Source organism: Tupaia chinensis, unplaced genomic scaffold (genome assembly GCF_000334495.1).
Source record: "Tupaia chinensis unplaced genomic scaffold, TupChi_1.0 Scaffold000612_1, whole genome shotgun sequence".
In the NCBI taxonomy this organism is placed as follows: domain Eukaryota; kingdom Metazoa; phylum Chordata; class Mammalia; order Scandentia; family Tupaiidae; genus Tupaia; species Tupaia belangeri.
In genome coordinates, this window is record NW_006160131.1 from 1,172,741 (window position 1) to 1,183,917 (window position 11,177).

General features: G+C 43.9%; 1 protein-coding gene across 5 annotated transcripts in view; it reads left to right on the forward strand.

Moving 5' to 3' along the window:
- Positions 1 to 11,177, forward strand: part of UIMC1 (ubiquitin interaction motif containing 1) — a 90,621-nt gene that overhangs the window by 39,699 nt on the left and 39,745 nt on the right. For all 5 annotated transcript variants that reach the window (XM_006158875.3, XM_027775929.1, XM_006158878.3 and 2 more), the window contains one exon: positions 6,247 to 6,350. In XM_006158875.3, the coding sequence (XP_006158937.1) occupies positions 6,247 to 6,350 (104 nt within the window). The remainder of the gene's footprint in view (positions 1 to 6,246; positions 6,351 to 11,177) is intronic.

Consider the following 11,177-nt stretch of genomic DNA (forward strand, 5'->3'; position numbering starts at 1 on the left):
GAGAGAGAGAGAGAGAGACATAGAGACAGAAAGCGAGAAATTACCCCCCCGGGGGGATGGCCATGCCACAATCCCTTCTCCTTCATTCTCCTCTCAGGATCTTGGGCACGCACGCACACACGCCCGGCATGAGTTTTAAGCCACCGGGTCTGGGACGCGAACTACGGTTGTGACTACATGGGAGTCCAGTGACATAGCCATTAGGCTAACTGCTGATTCCCTGGAGGAACAGTTTTTAAACTATACTTCAGAACCCGGAGGCTGGGATGTGTATTCTCAAAGTTGTTTACCCTTAAATCTGTTTGTTACTAAGTAGATTTTTCTCAGAACCCTTTACTAGTTTTCACGTTGGGGTCCTATTGTATTGGAGGTTCACATGTGGAATTTTGTGCACAATTCTGCCATTAACTTATTTTTAGTCTTAGACAAGACATTTAGCCAGATTAAGTGCTTTAGTTTACTTTTTGTTAGTTGTAGAGATTAAAAGATATACTGTGGCTGGCAGGTGGTGTGGTGGTGGTTAAGCTGCTAGACTCCCACATGGCTGAACATGGTTCAAGTCCTAGACCTTACGCCTTGCTTTCTCACTCTCTCTCTTTCTCTCTCTCTGGTCAAATTAAAAAATAATGGTAATAAATAAAATAAAATAAATACTTCTAAAAAAAATGACACCTCATTTTAGACATAGGAGAAGCTCATTCAGTATTATACATGGATGGATTTAGATATGTAAAATAATTTTAAATGAACTAAGAGCACTCTTGAGTTGAATCATTATATAATATGGAGAATTATTTTGTGATATGAACCACTACTTCCTAAGAAATTTGTTTTAGCTTACGTAGTATTTTCTTTTTGGCTTTTCTTAAAAGTAGAACCCTTTATATTTATCAGTAACCTCATATATATGAAGTGGAGGGACTTCCTATTAATGTTTAAACTCTGGACAGCAAGAGTTGTACAGACGTTACTATATATCATATATTTAGTTTTCCCTCAGGTCTTAATATAGCCTATGAGGGTTAGAGATACTCAGTTTTTTTTCTTTCTTTTTTTAATTTTGGTTTCTTTCAAGTGTTTCACTGTTTTATTTTCCCTACAGAAACTCAAACTTAGTTTACATGTAGTCTAGGAATGTCCTATAAATGTATGTGTTTTTTTAATTGCCAGAGGCATGTGTATTGGCCAGAGACAGAGAAGGGGGGAGAAAGCTTACCTCCTAATGGGGTGTGGTCACACCCCAACCCCTTCTCCGTTTCTCCATCCCTTTGGGATTTTGGGCACACGCACGCTTGTGTCTGATGTATGTTTCAAGCCATCGGGGCTGGGATTTGAATTGCTTTAGGCCATGTGGGATCCTGCTTCCTTAACCACTAGGCTGCAGGACTAACCTGGTTCTGGAAATATTTTTTAAACGTTTGGCAGTCTGTCATTGAAAACAATTAGCTATGCTGGTTTTTATTGAAAGCGTTTTTTTTTTTAATTAATTTGAAATGTATTTGGATTACCATCTAACGATACCCACCACCAAGTGCTCTGATTGTTGGTGCAGTGAAAGGTAGTACCATTTCTGTGAAAAGGAAGTCTTACCCGTTCTCTGCCTGTACTTGCTGACTTGTGCCTTCCTTCCGGGAAGTCACTCGGGATTTCTGTTTGGACATGTGAGATCACGGTGGGAGCTTGCAGGGAACCTTGAAAGCCTTAGTTAAGTGAGAGAGAAGAAGGTTAATGGCCAAGAAGCATACGAAGAAATGTTCAAAGTCACTTGTCACAAGGGAAATGCAAATTAAAACCACAGTGAGATGCCATTTAACTCCAATTAAAATGGCGAGGATTGAAAATTAAAGGCATGTGCTGTAGAGGCTGTGGTGAAAAGAGAACCCTCTCACACTGTTGGTGGGAATGTAAGAAAGCCATAGGGAGATTTCTCAAAAACCTACAAATAGGGGACCAGCAATTGGCGTAATGGCCCTGAACTCCTATGTAGTCGACCACAGTTCAAGTCCCGGACCTGGTGACTTAAACTTATGCCGGGCTCATGTACATGTGTGCCCAAGATCCCGAGAGGAGAATGCCTTTTATGATTGAGGTTAGCTAGCTCTTGCTATCATGATTTGTTGTCACTAGCTTGCTAATTAATTAAGCCCAACCATTTGCTGATGTAAACCACTTCTTTTTTTTTTTTTTTTTGAGAGGTTTTTGCTATAGGGCACGTGAGCTCACCAGAAAGACAAGAGAGAGACAGAAAGTGAGAAATCACCCCCCGGGGTGATGGCCACACCACAATCCCTTTTCCTCTCGGGATCTTGGGCATGCACATATATGCTCCTGGCGTGAGTTTAAGCCACCGGGTCTGGGACTCGAACCGTGGTCGAGTTTGAGGGAGTCATGGTTGAGTACATGGGAGTCCAGTGACATAGCCATTATGCTAACTGCTGGTCCTGCATAAGCCACTTCTAAATGAGATTGCAAAAGGTTTCTGTAACATTCATGTTTATTTATTTTTAACTGTTTGTCTATAAAGCCAAATCTGAGTATTTTAAAAATATGTATAATTGAGAAGCTATACATCTAACTCATCTGGAAAAATTTGTTCTAAATGGGTGAAGTACAAATTGAGTATAGTAGTTTTTGTTACCTGTCTCCTTTTGTTTAATATTCCAGTTTAGAGGTCTAGCCTTCCAAATGACAGGGTCTCTTACTTTTATTCACTTTGTTGGAGAAGCAGGATGATAGCCTTAGGCCTACACGTGCATGCTACCAGCGTTGTTTGTTTTTGAGAAACTGATGCCCTCTTAAGGTGTGTCGTTATAGTTGGACGTTTCAGCTATTCAAGAAAGTTTAATTGAAACCTTTTTATTCTTGTGGTGCTCCAGGCAGTAAGCACTTCCTGGTTCTGAATAGACGAGTGTCTTTTTTGATAGTATCTCTCAGGGGAACTTGACAAATAAGATTTGGACGATTATGTACCGTAACCCTTCTCCCAACAGGGTGATGAAATCTGTGTGTGTATATGTGTCCAATGTCCTAAGTACTGTGATTATTAAAATACAGTGAATGCTAGAAATGTATTTAAACCTCCTTTGATGATTCAGAACATACTTTAGAATCTTGCTGGCACTTTCTGGCCCCATGTCTGCCCTTCCCTGTACAGTGACCCAGCCAAGTGCTGATTGGAGTGCATGGTAGGTGCAGTGGCAGACAACAAACTTCCTGGATTTGCATTTCAGCTGCTCTAACCAGTTGTGGCCTGGGTGCTTTATCAAGAGTGGAAGTTTACTTCTTGTAGTTCTGGAGGTGGGAGAGTCCACAATCAAAGCAGATTCGGTTCCTGGCCAGGGCCTACTTCTTGCTTTGGAGATAGTACCTTCTTGCCATGTCCTCGCATGGTAGAAAGAGGGCGGGAGAGCTCTCTGGGGTCCTCTTATAAGGATCCTAGTCCCATCTTGAGAGTTTGACTCTTTTGACCTAATTACCTCCCCAAGATTCCACTTCCTAAGACTATCATATGGGGGGGCGGTCAAGAATTCCATGTGTGGGAACCAGCAGTTAGCGTAATGGCTATGTCGCTGGACTCCCACGTGGTTGACTGCAGTTCGTGTCCCGGACCCGGTGGCTTAAACTCACGCCGGGTGCATGTGTGTGCGTGCCCAAGATCCCAAGAGGAGAAGGGATTGCGGCGTGACCATCCCCTCTGGGGGGTGAGTTCTCGCTTTCTCTCTCTGGGTACACATTTGAACACAACCCCGACTCAGGTGGCGGCTGTCACAATATCTGGCCCTCAGGGATTAGGAAAGAGACACCTGGGACCTGCAGATGGCAAAACGGTTACCTCACTGGACTCCCAAGGTTTGAGTCCTCGACTAGGTAGCTTAAAACACACCAGGCCAGTGGGCCTGTGTGCCCAAAATCCTGAGAGGAGAATGGAGAAAGGATTAAGGGATTATGGTGTGCCATCCCCTCTGGGGGTGAGTTCTCGCTTTCTCTCTCTCTGTCTCTCTCTGTCTGTCTGGTGAGCACACACGCCCTATAGCAAAAAACTCTAAAAAAACAACAACAACAAAAAGAATTCCATGTGTGAAGTTTGGGAGGGAAGCAAACATGATTCCATAACATTTTTTTCCATAGTTGGTGTTCTTGGCAATAGTTACTGTTCCTTCTGTTGTATTAAGTGGTAGTTGCACAGAGTAGAGATTGATAAACTTTTTTCTTTTTAAAGGCTAGATAGTATTTTAGCCACTTTGGGCCCTGTAGTCTATTGAAACTACTCAGCTTTGCCATTGACTGCAAAAGTGTCTTAGATGAGTGAACACGACTATACTCTAGCAAAACCCATTTATAGACAGGCAGGTGGCTGGGCTTTGCTCATGAGCTGAGTGTAGTTTTCTAGACCCTGAATAGACTACAGGGAACCCTGTCTTACATCTCCATATTACTAGAAGCTAGGCAATGGCTGGGAATTGTTTGATATTTAATTGTTGAATTAGGAACCAGCAGTTGGCATAATGGCTATGTTGCTGGACTCCCATGTAGTCTACTGTGGTTTGAGTCCTGGATCCGGTGGCTTAAACTCACGCTGGGTGCATGTGCGTGCATGCCCAAGATCCCAAGAGGAGAATGGAGGAGAAAGGATCGCGGCATGGCCGTCCCCCTGGGGAGTAATTTTTTGCTTTCTGTCTATCTTTCTGGTGAGTGCTCGTGCCCTATAGCAAAATACTGTCCAAAAAAAAAAAAAAAGGTTGAATTAAAGTTAAATTAAGAGATGCTACTTAAAGTATATATATATTAATTTCTGTTTTTTATTTTTTTTGAGAGATTTTTGCTGTAGGGTGCCATGTACTCGCCAGAGAGAGAGACAGAAAGTGAGAAATCACCCCCCCACGAGGGATGGCCATGCCATAATTTCTTTTGGGATTTTGGGCATTCGTGCACATGCATCTGGTGTGAGTTTCAAGCCTCCGGGTCTGGGACTTGAACCGTGGTTGGCATGTGAGAATCCAGCAACGTACCCATTATGTCATCTGCTGGTCCTAATTTCTGTTTTTTTCTAATCATGCTTTTAACCACAGCACTAATGTTGGCAGTTTTTTGTTCTGTAAAAAAATGATATATTTGGGGCCAGCAGTGACATGGTGGTTGAGACACTGGACTCCCACGTGGTGACTGTGGTTCTAGTCTCATACCTGGCAGCTTGAAAATCATGCTGGGCGCATGTGTGTGCATGCTGAAAATCCCAGAAGAATGAAGGAGAAGGGACTGTGGTGTGGCTATCCCCCCTGGGGGGGTGATTTCTCACTTTTCCTCTCTCTATTTCTCTGGCAAGCACCTGAGCCTATGGCATAATGAATGAATGAATGAATGAGTAGATTTAATATACTTTAAAACTAGAATTACAGTAGAAGTAAACCAAGTGGAGCGGCTGTCGAATTGATGAACACATGTGCCATCTCCATGTGGAATGCTGCCCAGCAGTGAGAGTGGAATGAACCACCGATGCTGGCAGCAGTATGGTGTGAATGTGTCTCACAGGCATTGTACCGACTGAAAAAAGCTGGAGACAGAAGACTACACACCATGTGATTCCATTCATAGAACATTCTAGAAAAGGGAAATAGCACGAAGGGCTCTCGCAGTGACCAGAGTGGTAGGGGACTGACGCAGAGGAGCACCAGGGCTTTATAGAGGGCCGGAGTGTTTTCTGTCTTGATTGTGGTGGTGGATATGTGGTGTCAGTGTACCAGGCGCGAGTGGTACGCGTCTGTCAGCAGTATCAAAACGCACCCTAACAGTCGGTAAGTTCTGTGTGTCAGCGAGGCCTGAGTACCGCCTCACGAGAAGCAGGCCAAGTTTGCACTGCAGCCTTACGTTTCTAAATTCAGGGAAATTGGTGTTTGGTTTTTGTCAACTGTGAAAACACAAAATGAAGGGAACCAGCAGTTAGCGTAAAGGCTATGTCGCTGGACTCCTACGTAGTCGACTGCGGTTTGCGTCCTGGGCCCTGTGGCTTAAAACTCTCGCCGGGCGCATGTGCGTGCGTGCCCAAGATCCCGAGAGGAGAATGGAGAAGGGATTGCGGTGTGACCATCCCCCCTGGGGGGTGATTTCTCACTTTCTGTCTCTATGTCTCTGTCTGTCTGGTGAGCGCACGTGCCCTATAGCAAAAACCTCTCAAAAAAAAAAAGAAAACCAAAACAAAAAACACACACAAAATTAAGATTAATAAGATTTTAATTTTTTTAATTACAGAGACACAGCTAAGTTCCTCTGAAACTCTTGACCTTGAAAGAGAAGTCTCTCCAGGTGACAGAGAAAGCCCGGATGCAGTATGCGTAATAATGGCAGATAAGGAGGTAAGCACTCTCCTCTCTGATTTCTCTCTGCCAGGAGGCCTCTCTCTGACGCATCCTTGACGTTGACTGGGAAGGTTTAGGTGGCAGAGAGTCTTAGAGTTGGGACATTTACCTCCGGAGAGATTGTTATACTTAAGATGAGCTCAGCACTGTTTCCATAAGTAACAATAGTTGCCATTTCGTGAGTACTTTTTTGTACATATTATTTCTCTTGCAGATGGGAAACAGAGGCTTAGGATGTTTACATGATTTGCTCTAATTCTTAATGGTAGAAGTAGAATTTGAACACAGGTTTGTCTTCAAAGTTCTAAGGCATTTTCCATTGATTTTCCAGTAAGGAACAGAGATGAACAATCATGGGGAAAACCACTACATGTGGGACCAGTAGGTGGTGTAATGTTTATGTTGCTTGACTCCCATGTAGTCGAACGCGGTTTGAGTCTCAGACGTGGTGGCCTAAAACTCATGCTGGCACGTGTGGGTGGGTGCCCAAGATCCAGAGACGAGAATGGAAGAGACCCCTGGGGGCTGCTTTCTTGCTTTCTGTCTCTCTCTCCAGTGAGCACACATGCCCTATAGCAAAAATCTCTTAAAGAAAAAAAAACCCAAACCATTACATATGGCATAAAATATATGTTCATTATGACATAAAAATATTTCTGTGTGTGTGTGTTTACGTGCTCGAGTATATATAGAAAAAGACAAACAGACTTTCAGCCCTGATTTCTGGATGTGATCAGAAACAGAGTCAGTGAGGCTGTGTGATAAGCAGGCAGGTCTCCGCAGCGTCACCCTTCCTACCTCTGTGTAATTGGCGACAACCATAAAGACGGTTGATCCCAGTTCATACTTCTTACTAACATTCTCCGTGTTTATATTTCATGTTGAGTCTGAAAGAGCAATTTAACTACCAGAAATTCTTATAAGGAATTTAAAATCTTTAAAATCTCTTGCTGTGAAAATTAAATGAATTCTTCTGTAGAAATTATGATTTCAGTTAGATTATATATACTATCTTGAGCACTTTTAAAAAAGACTGGATTTTCTTATTCATTTTTACACTGTAGGTGGTTTTTTTTTTTGGAGAGGTTTTTGCTATAGGGCGTGTGCACTTGCCAGACAGAGACAGACAGAGAGAGAGAAAGCAAAAAATCACCCCCCAGGGGGGATGGCCACTCCGTAATCCCTTCTTCTCCATTCTCCTCTCGGGATCTTGGGCATGCACGCACACGCGCCTGGCGTGAGTTTTAAGCCACTGGATCTGGGACGTGAACCGCAGTTGACTACATGGGAGTCCAGCGACATAGCCATTACGCTAACTGCTGGTCCCTACACTGTAGGTGTTTTTGACAGCAGTTTTTACAGTAGATACCCTCCCCGAGGCTCTCCTGCAGGTTCATGAATCATGCTTGTTTCTTGATTCCTTGGAACCTGATCTGTCATAACTGACGAGTCAAGATTCACCGGTCCCCGTGGGGGAAGGAAAGATGACGACATTCTTTGCCGCAGAGTGACCGAGGACTGGTCCTGCTAGATAATGTCCCAGTGGTTTTGGGTCCTTTTCTCGGGGAGAAAATAGAACTTTCTAAGTGGACTCGAGGGAACAGAGTATTCACACAGCCACCGTAACATGCAGAAGTTAGTTATTTCCTACTCAGACTGCGAAGGAGACTGTTTGCACCAAAGAGCGTGGCCCTATTTAGAATTTATGGTGTACGCGTGTCCGTGCTTCTCCACGCCATAACAGGTGGAACTGTGTCATCTTTTTCACATTGAATGTCCTGTTTTCACTGTTTGTTGGTATCTGTGGATGCCCCTAAGTAATTTTAGAACTTCCCATTAAAAGAAGTCAGACGGGGCCAGCCATTGTCGTGGTGAAGGCACTGGATTCCCACATGGCTGACCATGGTTGGCCTCCTGGATGGATTCCCACATGGCTGACCATGGTTGGCCTCCTGGATCTGGCAGCTTCATAAATCACAACAAGTAAATTAAAGGAATAAATGAAAAAAAAAAGAAGTTAGATGTATCGTAATTTTCTTTTATCTTTAAAAAATTTTGGGACCAGCAGATGGTGTAATGGTTATGTTACTAGACTCCCATGTAGTTGACCACGGTTCAAGTCCCAGATCCAGTGGCTTAAAACTCATGCTGGGTGCGTGTGTGTGTGTGTGTGCCCAAAATCCCAAGAGGAAAATGGAGAAGGGATGGTAGCATGGCCATCCCCCCAAGGGGGATAGGGATGGTAGCATGGCCATCCCCCCAGGGGGTGATTCTTGCTTTCTGTCTCTCCTGCAAATGCATGCACCCCATAGCAAAAATCTCTGTAAAAAATTCTCTTTTGGGAGCCAGCAGGTGACGTGGTAGTTAGGTACTGGACCCCTATGTGACCAAGCATGATTCACGTCCCAGACCTGGCGACTTGCTTTCTCACTTTCTCTCTTTCTGGTGAGCACACATGCCCTATAGCAAATTTAAAAAAATAATACTAATAAAATTAATTAAATAAATTTTTTTGTGTTTTAGTTGCTAGAAGACACATATGCTTGCCTGAGAGAGAGAAAGAGACAGAGGGAGAACCCCCCCGGACACACACAATGGGGTATGGTCACACTGCAGTCCCTTCTCCTCCATTTCTCCGTCCAGTCAGAATTCGGGGCACGTGTGCATATGCACCTGGCATGTATTTCAAGCTGCTAGTGCTGGGATTCAGACCTTGGTCAGCTGTATGAGATCCAGCTCCCTTAAATCACAATGCTAAAAGACTAGCCCAGAGATACTTAGGTTTTATTATTTTGTTAAAGAATTAGTTATTTAATTTTATTTATTACTACCATTTTTCAATTTGACCAGAGAGAGCGAAGGTGAGAAAGCAAGTCACCAGGTCCAGGACTCAAACTGTAGTTGGCCATGTGAGAGTCCAGTCCCCTAGCCGCCACTATGTCATCTGCTGGTCCCATAGTGTAGTTTTAAGTCATTAAGTTGTAAGTCATTTATTAGAAAGATAGAGTGAAATATTCTGTGTGTACAAAGATAGTGTCATAAAGCGCAGGGGCTGTCTTGTCTTGGGAATCTGCATATAGGGTCATTTGTCCCAAGGTGTTTACTAGAAGGTTATATGGGGCCAGCAAATAGCATAGTGGTTAAGGCGGCTGGATCCCATGTGGCCGACCTCAGCGTTTGAGACCCTGACCTGGTGACTTAAAATTCATGCTGGGCATGTGTGTGAGTGTGCCCAAAGTGCCCAGAGGGGGACAGGGGAGAAGAGACTGAAGCATGGCCATCCCTTCTGGGGGGTGATTTCTCACTTTCCCTCTCACTCTCTTGCTCTGTCGCTCCTGTGAGCACACATCCTCTGACGTAATATAGGGAGCTCGAGCCTGAGAGGACATGGTTTGAATCTCAACACCACCAGTTCGATGAGGTTCGGAAGTTAATTATTTGTTTATTAGGCGAATATTTATTGTCTTTATGCCAGTCAGGGTTTTAGACTCTTAGGATGTAGGCAAGGAAGGAAAACCCCGTCTTTGCCCTTCAGAGGGTCCTGTTAAGAGAGGAAGCAGACGCACAAGCAGGTCATTGTACTGTGGTCTGACATGTGCACCCTTAGGTCCTAGGGGCATTAGAGGGGTGCAGATGAGAATAGCTTTTCTGAATCTCAGCTCTTTCTGTGTAAAGTGGAGGCAGCATGCCCATTTTAGTGACCTGCCCTGAAGATTAACTTAAAGAATATAAAATAAGGGCTGGCAGGTGGTGTGATGGTTAAGGGCGCAGGACTCCCACATGGTTGACCGTGGTTAGAGTCCTGGACCTGGCGGCTTGCTTTCTCACTTTCTCTCTCTCTGGTCAAATTAAAAATAAATAAATTAGTAAATAAAGTTAAATAAAATAATTCTTTAAAAATAAGAATATAAAACACGCAGCAGAAATCTGGCACAACTAGAAGTAGGTATGTGGAAACAATTACGATCTTACTGCCTTTTACTATACGGGGCTGTTCAGTGATCGCACCTTACTCAGCAGAACTGTTAGACGGTGCCTGAGTTGTCTGGGACACTGTGGCAGAGCTGTAGTCCCTCTTGGCCCGGTCCCCACAGTGGTCTGTTTCCTGGGACATGATGCTTTCAGACTGTCTTGCCTGGTAGTGTCTCTTAGTTGAAGTCTCAGATGATATTCTGCTCTCAGAAGAGTTAACAAAAGTTTTTCTGTGTCAGATAGATAGTAAGTTTTTATTTTTAGAATTACTTAATTTATTATTATTTTAAAATTTGCTATAGTGCATATATATACATGCACTCACTAGAGAAAGAGAGACAAAGTGAGAAAGGTAAGCTGTTAGATCTGGGACTTGAACCGCGGTTGGCCATGTGGAGTCTAGTACTTTAATCACCATGCCACTTGCCAGCCCTAGTTTATAAGTTTTTAAGTAAACTGTGTTAAGAGTACAGGAGGAAAGATCTAGACAAAGCTTTGTAAGCCATACATGTGCAGGTGAGGGAGAGGGGAGGGCTTGCAGGACATGATTTTATTCTCACTGGTTTCATTTCTTTTCTTTTGTTTTTTGTAGAGGTTTTTTTTTTTGCTATTGGGCTCGTGTGCTTGCCAGAAAGACAGAGAGAGACAGAGAGACAGGAAGCGAGAAATCACCCCCCAGAGGGGATGGCCACGCTGCAATCCCTTCTCCTCCATTCTCCTCTCGGGATCTTGGGCACGCACGCACACGTGCCCAGCGTGAGTTTAAGCCACTGGATCCGGGACTTGAACCACAGTCAATTACATGGGAGTCCAGCGACATAGCCATTACACCAACTGCTGGTCCCGCCCAGT